This window comes from Equus asinus, chromosome 7 (genome assembly GCF_041296235.1).
Source record: "Equus asinus isolate D_3611 breed Donkey chromosome 7, EquAss-T2T_v2, whole genome shotgun sequence".
NCBI lineage: Eukaryota > Metazoa > Chordata > Mammalia > Perissodactyla > Equidae > Equus > Equus asinus.
Genome location: NC_091796.1, coordinates 98,840,383 through 98,858,923, shown reverse-complemented (window position 1 = coordinate 98,858,923; position 18,541 = coordinate 98,840,383). Strand labels below are relative to the sequence as shown.

General features: G+C 42.9%; 3 protein-coding genes across 4 annotated transcripts; 2 read left to right on the top strand and 1 right to left on the bottom strand.

Annotated features, from left to right (window-relative positions):
• The first annotated feature begins 116 nt into the window (after window positions 1-116).
• Window positions 117-3,822, top strand: GON7 (GON7 subunit of KEOPS complex). The gene is made up of 2 exons (XM_014832113.3): window positions 117-387; window positions 2,893-3,822. Exons 1-2 carry the CDS (start codon window positions 180-182, stop codon window positions 2,985-2,987), a joined length of 303 nt encoding a protein of 100 aa, XP_014687599.1. The 5' UTR covers window positions 117-179; the 3' UTR covers window positions 2,988-3,822.
• Window positions 3,823-14,673: 10,851 nt separating this feature from the next.
• On the bottom strand, window positions 14,674-16,476 carry LYSET (lysosomal enzyme trafficking factor). Of its 2 annotated transcripts, XM_014832121.3 has the most exons (3): window positions 16,372-16,460; window positions 15,921-16,068; window positions 14,674-15,487 (listed from the first exon to the last, which is right to left on the bottom strand). In XM_014832121.3, the coding sequence occupies exons 2-3, from the start codon at window positions 16,016-16,018 to the stop codon at window positions 15,076-15,078; spliced, it is 510 nt and encodes a 169-aa protein (XP_014687607.1). In that variant the 5' UTR covers window positions 16,019-16,068; window positions 16,372-16,460; the 3' UTR covers window positions 14,674-15,075. The 2 variants fall into 2 exon arrangements, with proteins under 2 accessions (XP_014687607.1, XP_044630180.1); XM_044774245.2 differs by lacking the exon at window positions 15,921-16,068 and having other exon boundaries at window positions 16,372-16,476.
• On the top strand, window positions 16,410-18,246 carry MOAP1 (modulator of apoptosis 1). Its single transcript, XM_070514543.1, is given in 3 exon segments — window positions 16,410-17,763; window positions 17,766-17,978; window positions 17,981-18,246. Coding segments are annotated over 3 exon segments (1,671 nt in total). The 3' UTR covers window positions 18,085-18,246.
• The last annotated feature ends 295 nt before the right edge of the window (window positions 18,247-18,541 follow it).

The following is an 18,541-nucleotide window of genomic DNA, read 5'->3' as shown; positions in this document are numbered from 1 at the left end:
GAGGCGGGGGCTGAGTGCCAGGAACCAATCCCAAAAAGGGAAGCGAAGGAAGGGGGAGGAGCGACTTCCGACGAACGGAAGTTACTCCTCTCCCTTCTCCCGCTTGCGCCCGCCGCGGGCTGGTTTCCGCTTCCGGGTGGCGCGTGCTTGTGACGCGCTCTGGAAGCCCTGCGGTCGCCATGGAGCTGTCGGGCGAGTATGTCGGGCAGGACGGGCAGCGGCAGCAGCTGCGGGTGCCCTGTGAGGCGCCTGGCGACGCGGAGCCTTTCCAGGGCCTGTTGTCGGGAGTGGCTCAGATGAGGGAGCTGGTGGCCGAGCTCTTCGGCCCCCTGGTACAGCGAGAGGCGCAGGACAGGGTGGCGGCGGCTCCGGACGAGGCCTTGGACGGTGAGCTCTGAGACGGTGCTAGAGCGACAGGAGGGCGGGGCAGGGGCGCCCGGGGAAACTTGCTCTGGGAGCCCGTGTGGAGTGGCAGACTTGGAGAAAGTGAGCCTCGGGGGAAGAATTCCAGCTAAAAATTGTTGGCACCTTCTGCCATATCTGGGCTGATCTACCTGGGCTGCTGCTACCCAAGCGTTTTCACGACCCTCTTTTCATTTGTATTACAAAAAACGTGCTGAACGCCTGCTGCTCTGTGCCAGATATTGGGGCTGAGCTCTGGAGAGAGAATGAGGCGAATGCGACTCAGTTCCTGTCCTTGCGGGACGCTCAGCCTGGTGAGGGGTTAGACAGGCAAACACTCTTATTAAAGAGTGGAAGTGTGACCCCAGGGTCCCCTGTAACTGTTGCAAACCCAGAGAACCCAGGAAGGCTTCAGCGAGGGCGTGACTTTTAAGCTGGGTATTGAAGGATGAAAAGGAGTTTTCCCAGGTGTGAAATTACAGACCTGTTTGGAAGACTGCCATCTGTCACAGAGTAGGAAGATGAAGATTGGAACAGATTTCAGTTTAACAAGTTTTAATTCCCAGGGACTCCTTTCCTTTCCCAGTTTTGTAAGTGCAGTTTGAAAGTAGAAACGGGAAATTTAATGGCATTAATTTTTGTAAAAGTCTTGTCCTTATTACAAAAATAGGTACATTTTGATTGCCTTGAGTTGTAGAACTTAAAAACTAAATATTGGAGTCAGGACTTAGTTTCTTTGTAGAGGAGATTAAACTGTACTATCCTTTCCTTTCCTTTCCGTCTTGTTTACATGTTGATAATTCCAGATAATGTGAAGGAGCCAATTCAGAACATTACACTAAGTTCGGACAATACATTGTTTCTATGAGAGTGAAGTCCTGTTTCTTGCTTCCAAAATACTTCTCTAATCTGTTGAAAATAGTACTATTGGCATAAGGACGAATATAGCGAGAGCCGTATAAAAAAATTTCTGTCGTTACTTATTGGAAAAATAACTGCCACCTGTTCTGTTAATGGTGGGTTAGTAATATCTTTGTATAGGTGGACATGTTTTTGTATGTTTAAAGAAGTCCCCATAAAGCTTAGGTTTGGATTTCCTTTGTTAAAAGTGGTTGAGATTAAAATGGTGAATTTTTTCTTATATGAATTACATCTCAATTAACAAGTAATATACAAAACTTTAAAATTATAAGAATTGCTAAAGAAAAGTGACAGAACTCAACACTTTTTAAAAAGACAAATAATCCAGTTACCAAATGCGCAGAGGATTTGCATAGACAGTTCTCTAAGATATACAAGTGGCCAATAAGCACATGAAAAGATACTCAACATCATTGGCCATCAGGGAAATGGAAATCAAAACTACAATAAGATATCGCTTCATGCCCACTAGGATGGCTATATCCAAAAAGAACAATGACAAGTGTTGGCTATGGGGCTGGCCCCATGGCCGAGTGGTTAAGTTTGCACACTCTGCTTCGGCAGCCCAGGGTTTTGCAGGTTCAGATCCTGGGCACAGACTTAGCACCACTCATCAACCCATGCTGAGGCAGCATCCCACATGCCACAACTAAAAGGACCTGCAACTAAAAATTTACAACTATGTACCGGGGGGCTTTGGGGAGAAGAAGGAAAATTAAAACAAACAAACAAAAAAACAAGTGTTGGCTAGGATGTGAAAAAATTGGAGCTCTCATACATTGCCGGTGGAAATGTAAAATGGTATCCCTTCCTCGGAAAACAGTTTGGCAGTTCCTCAAAAAGTTAAACATAAAGTTAAACGACCCAGCAAGTCCACTCCTAGTTCTCCCAAGAGAAGTGGAAACATATGTTCACATAAAGACATAGGCACTCCTAGCAGCATTATTCGTAATAGCTAAAAAGTGGGAACAACACAGATGTTCTTCAGCTGATCAGTGGATAAACAAAATGCCTGTTGATACAGTAGAATATTATTCAGCAATAAAACGGAATGAAATAGTGATAAATGCTACAGTGTGACGGAATCTTGAAAACTTGCTAAGTGAAAGAAGAAAGACACAAAGGCCACATATTTTATGCTTCATTGATATGAAATGTCCAGAATAGGCAAATCTATAGAGAGAGAAAGTAGATGAGTGGTTGCCAAGGGCTGAGGGGGATGGGAAGTGACTACTAATGGGTATGGGATTTCTTTCTGGGATGACGAAAGTGTTGTAGAGTTAGTGATGATGGTTGCACAACCTGGTGAATATACTAAATCAATAAACCGTACACTTTAAAAGAGTGATTTTATGGCATATGAATTATATCTCCAAAAACAGTGATAGAAAAGAAAGGTTTTAAACACCAAAATTCCTGAAATCTTTTTAACCATGCATATTTTGAATCTGATATATGCATGGTTATTAATCCCTAAAGTAAAATGGTCTCATTATCAACTGTTTTAGCTATCTGTATTTCTTTCAAGCACTGAACATATTGTCATACAACAAATATTTATTTTAAAAGGTGATAATGAAGATGATGCAGAAGATGAAAATAACATTGATAACAGAACTAACTCAGATGGACCATCTGCCAAACGGCCAAAACCACCATCTTAACAATAGCTTTTATGAAGTTCAAAAGACTGCTACTGTATCTTAGTTATCTCATACTGACATTTAAGGAAGATTTGTGCTCTGATTTGGGAAAGCATTTGCTTTGTTCTCCTAGGACAATTTTGTCAAAGAACTGTTTCTTCTGTTTCCATCAGAGCAAGAGATAATAAATGTTTAGAAATAAATCTGTTTTGAGTGAGCAATAAGTTTCAGATCATGGAAATAAAATACAGCTTTAATAATGTATAAAATCCTCTTAGATGGCTACTGAATTTTTATTGTTTTCTACTTTTTAGATGAGATTGGATGCATTCAGGGTGGTATGGCCATAGACTGTTTTCTACGTTTTAATCATTGAATTAAGTTGTGTGATGTGTGCATCTTTTAGCTTCTGCTTCTGTCATAAAAAGTACAGTCATGGTTCACGGGCAATAACATCTCAAAGAACTGACATCAGCAAGTAGCAAAAATTGGGTATTAAATTTAAGGATGGCAGTTCTGTATAAATGAAAGAAAAATAGAAATAGAAATACTGAAGAGAAAGGAGGAACCTTGAGAGAGACCCAAGGAAACCTTGAGTCCACACTCACACCCAATATCTGGACATCCAGAGATGATACTACACAATCAATATATATTTAACTTGTACCTTAAAAGAACAAAATGGGCTGTGCTTTTATGCTGTGATATGTTATATATATAAACACAAATATCAGTGTCTAAGTAAACAATCTGTGTTAACTATAACTTAGATATCTTCTCTCATCCTGTAGCCATACTGTGATTTTGCTTAACAAAGGACTATTGAATCCTTTAAAATATATATTCCGAAAATGTGTGTGTGTATTCCTTTTCTGCTTGTCAGTGGGACTAAGGCTTTTTTTTTTTTTTTTTAACTCTGCATGTTTCCTGGCTCATTTAGAAAGCTAAAATGCAAAGAAATCAAGTAGCATTTACCTAATGAAATACGAATAGTCATAGATTTTTAGAGTTGGAAGTAACTTTACAGCTTATATGATTTGTTTCAGAGAGAAATTGAATCTTTGAATAGGTCTTTGTCCTGAGTTATAGAGTTAACCATTGGCAGAACTGGGTCATACACATAGCCTGTAAAAGATTACCATAGTACTTTCCCAGTTACACATTCTGAAATCTATAGTTTAACAAAGTACATGCTGTTAAGGAAACTGAATGTACACATCTTGTCATATCTTTAAAGAATTGTTTTCCTTGGAATGTCAGCCTTCCACTAAGTACTCTTCTGTACTCAATACCAACTAGAAAAAGTTTTATAAATGGTGAGAAATTATCTTGTTTGTTTAGTTTGTGATAATGTCTCTAATATTGGGACTTCAACTCAGTTATTGATTTATAATAATCTTTTATCTTTATACAGCCCTTTAAAAAACTTACTTGTTTGGCCGGCCCCATGGCCAAGTGGTTGAGTTCACACGCTCTGCTTCAGTGGCCCAGGGTTTCGCCAGTTCGGATCCTGGGCGCAGACATGGCACCACTCATCAGGCCACGCTGAGGCGGCGTCCCACATAGCACAACCAGAAGGACCTACAACTAGAATACACAGCTATGTACTGGTGGCTTTTGGGGAGAAGAAGAAAAAAAAAGAAAAGAAGATAGGCAACAGATGTTAGCTGAGGTGCCAATCTTTAAAAAAGAAAACTTGTATAGTTAAAATAATTCATACTTTCAAAGTAATAGCTGAACTTTGCTTCTGAACGTTCTGTTTCCTTCTTTGTTTAGTAAATATGTTTACAAAGAAGAAATTTCAAGATATTTGTGTTTGTGGTCCACTGTTTTGAGGTCTGGGTTATAAGTTTGATCTTTTCCTTAGTTTTAATACTGATTCTAGTTCTCATACTGTCTTCGTAAGTGAGCCACGTGTGTGACAAAAAAGATCAGTTTGAAGGACCACTGTGGAAGAAATGCCTTGCCTGGTTTTCTGATCTGCCTTCTGGTGGTACAGACATTAGCTGCAGGCAAGCAGAGCACGGTTACTCTCTGAAACAGCTCCAGCTTGACTTTTGTACAAGAAAGCAACTCCACAATCCTACCTGAAAATAAGCTTGACACTAGAGTTAGAGAAATAATCTTTTAAAATGTGAAACATATGGAGTTTAAAATGTGATCTACACGGACATGTGCAAGATGTCTTTGCGAAAAGTAAGTGCTTTTGTGTCACATTAAGAAACACTTTAATAGAGTTCTGTGGCCAAGGACAAGAATTTTTACTCTTTCATAATAGGTTGCTGTTGCTGGCTATAATATTAGTTAAGAAGTTTGAACATTAAAAAAAAAAAAAGCACCTAGGAAGAAAAACTTACATTGAAAAAAACAGAGGAAAAAAGTAGGGGAGGAAATCAGTTTTTTCCCCCCAGTTTCGTGATAGTGTTCACATTCAGAGGGTTTACGCTTCTCCAGCTAGTTGCCTTTCCAACCATGCTGACCTCCTTTGCCTGCCTCTAGCTCTTCGTGTCCTGTAGGTTTCAAGTTAAACATTTCCTCTGGGAGACCCTTCCTGGCTTTGCAGACAGTCAGGTCCTCGGGCTGTGTTTCTGTGGCACCTAGCCTCCCCCCTCATAGTATGAAATGTACTCTCTCAGAATTATTTCTTCAGCTCCTCAGATTTATTTTTAACTTTTATTGAGAAGGCTTGTACTTTTAAAGGAAATAAAGTTTATGTTTTCGTCCAAATGAGAAAATAATTGGAGACATCTGTTTCTCAGTTTATTATGGAGTACTTTCATCTAGTTCCTATTTAGCCTATTAAAGATACCCTATTTCTCAATGGAATTGTTCAAGCTGTACAAATACAGAAAATCATTTCTTATATAATATATTGCAGTCAGATTCTTATATAAGACATCCTGAAAACCTAGGCTATTTAAGTCATTTGTCAGCCACTCTGTTGTGATAAAATGTTTACAAGAAATTCCTGTTTGAACTTATTGTGGTTGGTAGTTGAGCACAGCAAAGTTCAGAACGATTACCATAAACTTGGCTGGTGATAGTTACAAATAAAATTAGCATGTTTGGGAAAGTTAATTACACTACAATCATTTTGTGATAATTATTTCTTGGATATTTAAGTATACAGTAAGAGTAGAGTGTAACATTCTTATAGAAATTGGAGAATATTTGTAAAAATAACACTTCCAGTTTTATTTTAACAAAGGAGAAGTTGGTTAGTTTTTGTGATGAATTTGGGTACTTTTCTCACCACTTGGAACATAATAAGTTTCAGGTAGATTCAAGAATTTTAGTGTGAAAAACAAAACCATGAAAGTGCTAAAAGAAAATGGAGTAATAGTTTTTATAGTCTCAGAGCAAGGAAGGTTTCCTAAGCAAGATTTTTAAAAATCCAGAAACCATGATAGAAAAGATTAATAAATATGATTACATAATAAAATTTCTGAACATTCTATAAATAAAGTTAAAAGACAAAGAGGGGAAAAGTATTGAATGTTTTCAGCACAAATGACTAAGAACTAATCTCTTTTATAAACCTCATGTGTACCAGTCAGAAAGACGATAGACAAGGGTGAAGGAAAGGGCAACAAAAGCAAAAATAAGCAAATAGGACCACATCAAACTAAAAAACTTTTGCACAGCAAAGGAAATCAAGATGAAAGGGAAACCTACTGAATGAGAGAAGATATTTGCAAATCATACATCCGATAAGGAGTTAATATCCAAAGTAAAGAACTCACACAACTTAATATCAAAAAAAACCCTGACGGGGCCGGTCCCATGGCCGACTGGTTAAGTCTGCATGCTCCGCTTTGGCGGCCCGGGGTTTTGCCAGTTTGGATCCTGGGCATGGACATGGCACCGCTCATCAGGCCATGCTGAGGCAGCGTCCCACAGAGCACAACCAAAGGCGCCGACAACTAGAGTCTACAACTGTGTACTGCAGAGCTTTGGGGAGGAGGAGACGAAAAAAGAATTAAAAAAAAAAAACCTGATTAAAAAATGGGCAGAGGACTTGAATAGAAATTTTTCCAAAGAAGACATACAGGTGGCCAACAGGCACATGAAAAGATGCTCAACGTCACTAATCATCAGGGAAATGCAAATCAAAACCACAGTGAAATATTACCTCACACCTGTCGGAATGGCTATAATCAAAAGGAAAAACAAGTGTTGGCGAGGATGTGGAGAAAAGGGAACCCGTGTGCACTCCCGGTGGGAATGTAAACTGGTGTGGCCACTATGGAAAATAGCATGGAGGTTCCTCAAAAAACTAAAAATAGAACTACCATATGATCCAGCAGTTCCACTTCTGGGTATTTATCTGAAGAAAATGAAAACACTAATTTGTAAAGATATATGCACCCTTATGTTCACTGTAGCATTATTTATGGTAGCCAAGATACGGAAGCAACCTAAATGTCCATCAACAGAAGAATAAAGAAGTGTATATATATACAATGAAATATGAAAAATTGTATGTAATGTATTTTTCAACACAGATACAGAAAATGAAACTTTCAAACTTTTTAATTTTAAAAAGTCATGCATTAAATTTAATAAGAACAAATCAGCCATATTAACAGTTTAAAACATTGTCATGTAAGTAATTCAAGGCAAAAGTTGACCAGTCTAGACTTCAAACAAACCCTCCACATTTCCCATCTGACTGATACTTTGGCAGATGAAGGAGTAGAACGCAACTTCTAAGGAGGTCAGGAGAGCTGAGCTCAATATGAAATAGGGTACCATGAAAAGAGGAGGAGGTGGTTTAAAACTCATGTGCCTAACCTTAACTTTGAAAAAATTGCCCTCTAGCCACTGCATTATTCTCAAAGTATAAAATGAATTTCACAGTGTTGCCGTAACTATTCCAGTTCTCAGGTGACCTTTGGGATCAGTATCGCTCTATTTAAAGACATGGCCCAGGAAACAGTGAATGCTAGACAGTAACCTTCTATTTAAACCTTTGAAAAAGCAGCAGCTCACACTGGGGCAGCAACAAGGCCACTGGGGTACAGTTTTAAATAGAAATTTACTCTGATGTCAGAAATTCTCCTGGGGATAGAAGTAACTTCTAGAAACACATTACTAGTTTAAATGAGTGCATTATGGGGCCAGGGCATTGCCTTGAACATCAGAGCACTGACATTCTGTGCTGTAGCTCTAAAAGGTTGTCGCGACACTTGGTGCAAATGTTAGGCGGTTTAGGAAACCGTTATCTTCATAATTGTAACTTGACAATTCCTCAGGGCTCTCACTACCCTTAAAACCGTGTTTGTGAATGTGGTATGTTTTTCTTTGCATCACTAAGAAAAATCCCAAGACAACTACCATCACAAGAACTGCTGGCAAAAATAAGCTGAGGGTCTCATTTTAAATCTTGGCCTTGAAAAGATTATATCACTATATACTGAAACTTGAAAGAGCTTAATAACCAAACTTATCTGGAACATGGGCAGATTATGCTGTGCCCTTAGCAGTAAATGTTAATCTTAACCTGTATTCTCTCTGGAGGGTGAACTAGCTTGTTTGCAGTCTAAAGAGGGAGGTGTTCAGTGGCAATAAGCATCATTCATGCAGTAAGTACTTACTGAGCACCTGTATAGGCCAGGCCCTCTTCTAGGCATGGGGCATACAGCAGTGAACAAACGGGCAAAATCTCTGCCCTCATGGGGTTTAGATTCTGACAAAATATGTAACATGTCATGTGATGGTCATGCTGCGGAGAAAAGCAGGGGAGGAGGATGCTTAGTTTTGAATAGGGCAGTCAGAAGCAGCCTCACTAAGCTGACAGCTGAACGAAGGTCTGAAGGTGGTGATGGAGCCGGGTGCGGCCGAGCCTCCCAGCAGAAGGTACACTGAGTGCAGACGCCCTGCAACAGGGTTTTTTGGTGTGTTCTGGAATCAGAAAGAAGACCAGTGTGGCTGGTGTGGAGTGAAGGGTGAAGAGAGCAGTAGAAAATGAAGTAGAGGCCAAGGGCTGCTTATTTAGGACTTTTGTATGCCATGTTAAGACTTTGACTTGTATTCTAAGAAGGGAAACTATAGGAGGATTTTGGAGAGGAATAACATTAAAGCACCCCTCGACACTTGTTTGCTAGGGGATGTGCAGGGGACTTGACGAGCAGACTTTGGTGGAGGGAAAGAGGATCAGCAGCTTGGTTTTGGACAGGTTGAATTTCAGGTCCCTGGTAGGACATCTTAGTAAATATCGAGTACGCACTTAGATATTCAAGTCTGGAACTCAGAGAGATGCAAGGTAGTGATATAAATTTGGGCATTTAAACATGAGCCTGGATGAGATGACCAAGGGAGTAAGTGTGGAAAAGAGAACTGGGGCATGCCAACATTTAGAAACTGGGCAGATCCCCAGTGAGGAACCAGCAAAGGAGACAGGAGAAGCTGTTGAGGAAGGCAAACCAGAAAAGTATCAAGAACTGAGCTGGGGCTGGCCCGGTGGTGCAGCGGTTAAGTTCACACATTCCGATTCTTGGCCACCCAGGGTTCGCTGGTTCAGATCCCGGGTGCAGACATGGCACCGCTTGGCAGCCGTGCTATGGTAGGTGTCCCACATATAGTAGAGGAAGATGGGCACAGATGTTAGCTCAGGGCCAGGCTTCCTCAGCAAAAAGAGGAGGACTGGCAGTAGTTAGCTCAGGGCTAATCTTCCTCAAAAAAAAAAAAAAGAAAAAACAACTGAGCTAATACATAGTAGCTACTAGCCACATGTGGCTATTTAAATTTAAATTAATTAAAATTTAAAATTCAGTCCCTTAGTCACTCTCGCCACACCTCAAGGGTTCCGTTCATGTGGCTAGTGGCTACTCATTTGAACAGAACAGATAATAGAACATTTCCATATTTCCATCATTGCGAAAGTTCTACTGGGCAGTACTGATCTAGAAGCCAACTGAAGAAAATATCTCAGGGACAGGGAATGTGTCAAAAACTGCTGATTAGTAATTTGAGGACTGAGACTTGACTGTTAGATTTAGTTATGTGACGACCTCTTGACGGCTGAGCAGTTTTGGTAGAGTGGGAGACAAAAGCCTGATAGAGGTGTATACAGGGTAAAGTGGAAGAGAAGAATTGGAATCAGAAAATATAGATACCTTGTTCGCAACCTTGGGCTTTGCCTGGCAGAGTCTGCAGTCTACTGGTGCGGTCACGTCATGTCGGTCACGTCCACACTGACATTGCCGCTGCTGAGGGGCCTGACAGGCACGGCCTGGGGCTCGTGGTGCTGCATGCCCAGATCCATTTCAGGTTGCCGCAGGAGCAGCTGAGGACCTTGGATGTTGCCATTGGGTTCACCTCCTGCTTTCTGTTTCCTTCTGCCATGGGGCTGGGTCTTGTCACACCTGGAGAGCTACAAAAGCAGGGGAGTGAAGGGGTCCTCTCCCTCACCTTGTGACCTGACTACCCCCAGCCTGTCCTGATCATGTCTGCTGCATTCCTGGCTGGCCTCCCCAGGACCATGGCCTTCAGTTACGGTGACCTCTTCTGCCATCATGACCTCTCAATTTCTCCCTAGTCACATCCTGGGACCACATATTGGTTTATAAGACCCTGTTTGATAGGCCCCCCCCCAGTAACAGTAAAGTCTATTTGAACCTTGAAAAAAATAAAAGAAAGAAAATATAGACATCTCTTTAAAGATTTGCATTTCGAACAGCTGGGGTGAACTTACTGCAGAGTATTTGTTGAAGCTGTTCCAAAGACAAACGCAGCTCTCATGCCTAACAGTTGAGTCTTTGTGGTGCATAAAAACCCACGGCCCAGTGACTCTCAACCCTATTAGAATCATTTGAAGAGCTCTGAAAGCATGACTGCCTGGGCCTCTCCCCCAGAGACTGATAGAACTGGTTGGGAAGGGACCCAGGCATTGTTTATGTGAGTTTTGCTCTGTTTTTTGTTTATTTCCTTGGGTGGTTCTAATATTCACCCACGGTTCAAGACCCGCTCATTGCCTTCAACCAAACGAAAATACTAATGCATGATGATTCCTAATCATGGTCCAGAATTATATGGAAGTTTATAAATATGTTGGAGAATTTATAAAGTCATGGCATTTATTTGATACAAAAATACGGCATGCTATTTTGGTAAGCTTTTCTGCCAGTGATTTGGAGACTTGAGAACGTTAAGAAGGAAATCGACACTAGATAATCTTAGTAATATCCATGGGTGAACAGACATTCTGGTTTATTTTGTGGGTGCAGTTACTCTCGCAGCAACACTATCTGATAATTCCACTTCCCCAAAGAAAAGCTTTTGTTCATTATAAAAGCTTTGAAGTAGAATCAAATTCTAAACTTGGGGAATCACATTTTCTCTAAAACTGGTAGCGTCAAGTGGAATAAATCAGAGAAAGACAAATAGTGTATGATCTCACTTATATGTGGAATCTAAAAAATAAACAACACACCAAAACACTCATGGAAAAAGAGATGAGACTTGTGGTTACCAGAAGCAGAGGGTGGGGGAGGGAGAAGTGGAGAAGGTGGTGGAAAGGTACAAACCTCCAGTTACAGGGTAAGTACCAGGGATGTAACGCACAGGGTGACTACAGGTAAGACTACTATATGATAGGTGGGAAAGTTATTCAGTGAGTAAATCCTAAGAGTTCTCATCTCAAAGAGAAAATGTTTTTCCTTTTCCCTTTCTTTTATTTTTATTGTATCTGTATGAGAAGATGGATGTTAGCTGAATCTATTGTAATCATTTCAGAATATCTGTAAATCAAACCATCATGCTGAACTTATACAGTGAAGTATGTCAATTTTTTTTCAAAACTGGAAAAAAATGTGAAAAAAAAAACCCCAACTGGTAGCATCTTTTTTTTTCTCCCAAAGCCCCCTGGTACACAGTTGAGTGTTTTTCAGTTGTGGGTCCTTCTAGTTGTGGCACGTGGGACACTGCCTCAGCATGGCCTCATGAGCGGTACCATGTCCACGCCCAGGATTGGAACCGGCAAAACCCTGGGCCCCCGAAGCAGAGCGTGCGAACTTAACCATTCGGCCATGAGGCTGGCCCCTCATAGCGTTTTTAAAACCAGAAAATTTACATGGTGACTCAAGCTCCATAAATTAGATGTTTGTTTCTGTGATTCAGTTATCCATTCCCTATCGTGGCACTTAAAAAAAATATCTGGCATGTTTCCATGAAAAACACTCAACAGGTATTACTTCATTTCCAGTGTAGTTGGAAATAAAATGACCCATTAAACCGCTGTGGGACATGACTCTGTTTTTCTCATATCTGAAAGCAAGTATCATTGACTAGTTACGGATCTAGGGTGCTTGCCCTTCCCTTGAAAGCCCTGAAGCACTCCCTATCTTTGCCATTCATCTCACTACCTAGTCTGATATTCACTGCTTTTTGTAATGTGATGTGAATATGAAATAAATGATGGTCTGCTATAATACACAGGTCTCCTCTCCATGAGTGTCAGCCTCCTCCTCAATCTGATAGAGCTAGGAGATTAATTTCACCTTTCCCTCTTTACCAAAACAGTGCTTTGAACTTTTAGATAGCCATAGACAAAATAGGACTAATCTACAACTTGGGTAATTAATTCCTAAATAATCAAAAAATAGATTAACCCTGCAATCTGAAATTTAACAATTACATTTGAGAATACTGCATTACTCCTCTAATTATTTTACTATTTCTACTACCAAGGCAATATGATCTTAAAAGACAGAAATGGACTGAGCATTTACTTACAAATCCCCAAATATTAGAATTTGAAATATGACATAAAGTCTACTTCAATAAAAAGGAATTACTACTTTGTAAGACAAGTGGCAACCTCACAAACCTGGCATCAAGCATTTATAAAACAAAAAAAATTGAAATAATTAAATCATTTCCAGACTATCACTGCCTCAGAACTAATCAAATAAAACAAGAAACTGCTCGATGATTTTCCTCAAATTCCCCTCTCTTTTTGAGAAGCAGTACAGTGGCCTGATAGAGCTGGAGATCTGAAGCCAGGCATCCTGGGTCCACATCCTGGCTCTTCCACTTACTGCTGTGTGACCGTGGGCCAGCTGTTCCTTCCTGTGTGCTTCAGGTCTCCCCCTTTTCCTCTTCTGTAAAACGGCGCTAGGGCCAGGGCACACCTGTCTCATAGGATGTGGTGAGGAAGGAATGTACATCGTTCAGAAGATAGTGCCTGCAGCTAGCTACTATCAGTAAGTACTCGAAAGATAAACAAGTGATTTGGTTATCTGACCTCGAAGAAACACAGATATTTCAAACTGCTGCTCACTTTGAAGATTCAGTGTATTTTAGCAAAAAGTGTCATTTCAGTAATTAGACCTTTGGAGGTGGTAAAGAAATGAGATTAATTGGAGAAGGATTTGATCTTGCTCCTTTTGAGTTACAAAGGTACCTGCTTTATCTTTCAAGTAAAAGCTTGCTGTGGAGTGCTCAGCCTTCCATTCTGGTCAAATCAGACTTATAGTAAAGGTTGAGGTTGCTAGAAAACTTGTGGATTTTCATAGCTCAGAGAAATTGAGAAAAACCTTTCTCAGTAAGATTGCCGTTTCCATTCTTTAACGTGTTGGGAGACAGTACCCAGTGCTGAGACATTTGTCATTTGTGAGAAGCACCAACAGCTCAGTGGTTAGGAACAAAGGCGTCAGATGCCTAGTTATAATTCTGGTTCCCCTACTTACCAGCTGTGTGACCTTTGACAAGTTACTTATCTTCTCTACCTCAGCTTCCTTATCTGTAAAATCTGGATAATAACTGCTATTTCATAGGGTTGTTGGGAGGATTAAATGAATTAATTCTTAACGCTCTTAGAACAGGGCCCAAGAGAGTAAACACCCCCTCCCAAATGTTATGATTATTAAAATCTATCAGTGTAAAACATTTCACTGGTATTGACATAACTGTATAAAAATATATCTTGATCTCACCCAGAAAAAAGAAAAGAAATCCTAAAATCTACCATTTCCATTTTTTAGTGATTTGTATTGATACGAGACATGAGGTAGTAAGTACAAATGCACATTAGGAAGCACAAGGATCACATCTTCATGCAGTCAACCTATTGCCTGAAGGCCGGACGCCATGGCAGAAGAGAGAATCGGAAGGGTGATGACTTGGTGCAATCTTGTAGAGCGGATCACACACCTGACAGGGACTAGACTAAATATTTTCACTGAACACCTTGCTTCCATCTCCTCTGTGTCAAGATTCCTCAACTTTCAAACATTCAGTCTCTTCCTAAGTAGTTTTTGTTGTTTTTTTAAAGATTTGCACCTGAGCTAACATCTGTTGCCTATCTTCTTTTTTTTTCCTTCTCCACAAAGCCCCCCAGTACATAGTTGTATATTGTAGTTGCAGGTCCTTCTAGCTCTGCTATGTGGGACACCACCTCAGCATGGCCTGATGAGCGACACTAGGTCCATGCCCAGGATCCAAACTGGTGAAACCCTGGACCACCAAAGCAGAGCATGTGGACTCAACCACTGGGCCATCAGGCCGGACCCTCTAAGTAGTTTTTTAAAAACCAGTAGCATTAATAATGTTAGTTAGTAATGCCAGTAGCACTATCAAGAGGAACAAATTCTGCTTATCCAGACAGCCATCACCTCGGTAATTTTATACCAATTTCTCACAAGCTGATAGCAAGCAAGCATACAAAGTTGGTGTTTTAGTCCGAAGAATTTTAAAGCAAGCCAAGTAACTGTATAAAATTTAAATTTTATGACCATGTTTGGACCTTTTGACATTAAACACAATGAAAATGTTCATACTCATTTCTTCCCCAAAGGAAGAATTTCTTAACCATCACTATGTTGCACAGAATAAAAATATGAGTTCAGGTACTTATTCAAGTTGCTAAAGAATGCAAACAACAGACACAATTTTACTTCCAAAATCTGAAATCATCAACATGATTTTGTAGTACTGTATCTCAGGCTTTACCTAAAAATTCATTATTATTCAGATAAAGATAGCCCCCTAGTCACATTTTTAAAAAAGCCTCTGCCCACCGCAACTTCCTGAGGTCTGTGAAACTGCAGTCTTGTGATCAGGTTCCATATGGCAGTTTGGTAATCATAAGGGAAAACCGTGACTGCTTTCACGTGTCAATCAGTTGTAGTCTGCTGATCTGATTAGAAGCCTTGACAAAGGCCTGGTGGCGATTGCAAATAACTGCCAAGCATATGGGGATAATACAGTAGCCCACCGTTTTGGGGTCAGCTCTCGTACAAGAATAAAGGAACAAAAACATCTGTAAGTAAGGTATCAGAAAAATAACTGTCCAAAACCAAAACGGCAGAGAGAGCAACCGAGCTTTCAAGGAGTGTGTCCATGTGGTTCCTTCAAGGGGCTCCTCTGGGTGCTGCTGAATGTGTTCCAAGGCCAGCCTGTTGTAAGTCTCATTGATTTCAAAAACATAGTAAAATGCTGCTGCACTTGCTAACAGATACAGTCCCACTCCAATCCATCCCATCCGCTGACGGAAGTTCATCATTCTCCATGCTCTGTGCCTTCAAAGTGAAAAAAAAGTTAGGGTCTAGCAATGCTGTCATGGCAACTATTCCAACTGTACTTTATTTCCCACGAGTTCTAAAACACCCCACTAACGCATTTAAGGTTTAAAGTAAATTTACATTACTAAGAAATGTAAATAACTTACAGGTTGTTTTATGTAATAATTATGAGGAAGTAAAGTTTCACTACATACTGGGTCTGCTTTTTATGTGAATCCCACAGCATAAATAAATCACTATATCCGGCTTAAGAGGTCCAGCACATCTTCCATTAAGAAATTGAAATTAAACTAGTTTCCTACGGAACAATTCACTTTTACACTTAAAATACTTTGACTTAAAAATATTGCTTCAGACGTAAACACTTGGTTCTACTAGTCAAACCAACGTCGGGGCCCCCAAGTTAAGACAGTAACTCTTAAACACTTACAATGGTCCCGAAAATCTTCCTGTTCCCACGGCAAGCGTTAAAGAGTCACTCAGTTCTGAATAATCAGGTGGCTTTGGCATTTCAGAGAAAACCACCATAAAAGAAATCTCCGGGGTCACCGGCTGGGAGAAAGGTGAGCGCGGCCAGCCTGGAGCATAAGCTAATTGTGATTAAGCAGAGCGTGACTGCGGCCGGTCACGCGGCGGCCCGGCGCCTGTCGCCGCTGCCGGAGACCCAGCCCGGGTCACCCCGCCCGGCCGGAGGCGCCCCAGCCACCCGGGCCTCCCCTGCAGCCGCCCCGCCCCCTGCCGCGCTGCAGCGCCGGCCGGCCGCGACAGGGCTGCGCGGGCGGCGCCAGGCCCGAGCCTCTCCGCCTCGCAGCGCCGGGAGCCCAGTGTCGGGCAGCCGCCACCGGCCGAGCCTGCAGGGGTGGGCAGGCCCTGGATCTCACCTTCCTTTCCCGGTTGGCCAGCCCGCCCGCCGTCCCGGATGCTGCCACAGTCGGGGCTTCCGGCTCGAGCCGGAAGCGCGCGCGCCCCGCCCCGAAAGACCCTCCCCGTCGTGACGTCAGAGGCCTCAGCCCGCGGCGCCGCCTTCCCGGCGCGCCCCAAACCGCGCCAACTTGGATGCGGGCAGAGGCTGCGGCGGCGGGGGAGGCGGTGCCACCCTTCAGGTGGGCCTGGTCCCTGGTGTCTCGCTCCGCCCCTGATCGCCCCGTCCCTCCTTCGTGCCTCTGCCCGGCCCCCGGGAGCCCTGTCGAGTGTCCATCGAGTGCAGAAGACGCCGTCCTCCCGCTCCTCGGCCTGGGCGCCGGCGACGGACTCAGACACCGACAACCAGATAACCGGCGAGGGGAAGCGGGCCCCGCCGGCGGCTGTGGGCGCCCGAGGCGAGGAGCGGGTAAGGTGGCTGCTGGCCGCGGTGGGGCCGGCGGGATGCGCTGGGCTTCTCAGGGGCGGGCGTGCACACCTGCGGCTAACCCGACCGCGCCGTCCTCGCAGGCCGCCGGGCCCCCGACGCTGGCCGGACTTAGCCGTGGTACCGCGGAGGAACACCGTGAATTGCGGGGGCAGCAGTGCCCCGAAATTTCAGTCTCTCGGTTGGGGCGTCGCGACGCCGAGGCTCTTGGAGGACTGGTGCAGGGGGATGGATGTGAACCCTCGGAAAACGCTGCTCATCGCCGGCATCCTCCAGACCTGCAGTGTGGCAGAGATGGAGGAGGCCCTGCGGGCTGGCCTAGCTCCCTTGGGCGAGTACAGACTGCTCGGGAGGATGTTCAGGAGGGACGAGAACAGGAATGTAGCTTTAACAGGGCTTCCTCAGGAGACTGGTCCTGCTCTGGTCCCTAAGGACACACCTGGAAAAGGGGGTGTCTGGAGAGTGATCTTTAATCCCCGTGACCCAGATGACGCATTTTTAAGCAGATTAAATGAATTCTTAGAGGGAGAGGGCATGACTTTGTGTGAGTTTGCCAGAGCTCTTGGGTATGGAAACGGCCCTTTTGACCTAGACCAGGACATGATCCCAGAAGTACGGGCCCCTATGTTGGCACAGGCATTACCTGAGGCTCTTCAGCCTGCCCTGCAATACCTGGAATACAAAAAGATGAGAATATTCTCGGTCAGCGATCCTCCAGAACCAGACCAAGAAGAATTTGAACCCTGGCTGTTTCATACCACGCAAATGATAAAATCATGGCGGGTTTCAGATGCAGAGAAAAGAAGGTGATTGCCAGAAAGCCCTAGAAGCCCAGCATTTGATGTCATTCGTGTCCTCAATATAAACAGTCCTTTAATTACAGTCCCTGAATGCCTGCGAGCTCTTGAGCAGGTATTTGGGGTTACCATAATCCCAGGGAGTTGCAGGTCAAATATCTGACCACTTACCAGAAGGAGGAAGAAAAATTGTCTGCTTATGTACTAAGCCTGGAGCCTGTGTTACAGAAACTGGTAGAGAGGTGAGCAATTGGGAGAGAAGTTGTGAACCAGGCCCGCCTGGACCAAGTCATTGCTGGAGCAGGCCACAGAACACTGCACAGGAAGCTCGCTCTGCGCGGGGAGGCCCTGGCTTCCTGCAGCTGCTGACGCTGATAAAGAAAGAAGACGCTGCTGAGGAGGAGGAGGAGGCCCTTCTCCAGGCAGGACTGGAGGGGCATTTCGTCTGAATCTTAGGAAACCAGGAGGGGACATCTGACAGCGAGCGGAGCACGGACGTTGAACAGTCCTCATACTCCAGTGATAGACATTAACCTGTCCCTACCTTGTGCTGCCAAGTAACTCATTTTTGTCCAGTTCTCAGTATAAATCCTTTGTCATTTCTGTGCCTATTTTATATCTCTTAATGTGTCATTGACTAGGAAGGCTGTAGTTCTGCACTGGTATTTATGTATTTATTTTCACCTCCATGAATTTTTTATCATACGAAATTGTATGAAAGGTCTGTCACTACACCTGTGGTGCTCTGAGAGGATGGCAAGGCTCAGGTGCTTATGCTCACTCGATCTTGTTGAGATGTCAGCTGTGTGAACAGGTGGAAGTGTGGCATGTCAAAGGTGATAATAGATAGTTTTTTTTTTTGAGGAAGATGAGCCCTGAGCAAACTGCTACCAATCCTCTTCTTTT

Excerpts from the sequence above, each read along its gene's own strand:
- LYSET (XM_014832121.3), bottom strand. The coding sequence starts at position 16,018 with ATGGTGGTTTTCTCTGAAATGCCAAAGCCACCTGATTATTCAGAACTG. Across the intron at positions 15,488-15,920 it reads GGAAGATTTTCGGGACCATT|GCACAGAGCATGGAGAATGA; the intron begins GTAAGTGTTTAA and ends TTCACTTTGAAG.
- GON7 (XM_014832113.3), top strand. The coding sequence starts at position 180 with ATGGAGCTGTCGGGCGAGTATGTCGGGCAGGACGGGCAGCGGCAGCAG. Across the intron at positions 388-2,892 it reads TCCGGACGAGGCCTTGGACG|GTGATAATGAAGATGATGCA; the intron begins GTGAGCTCTGAG and ends TTATTTTAAAAG.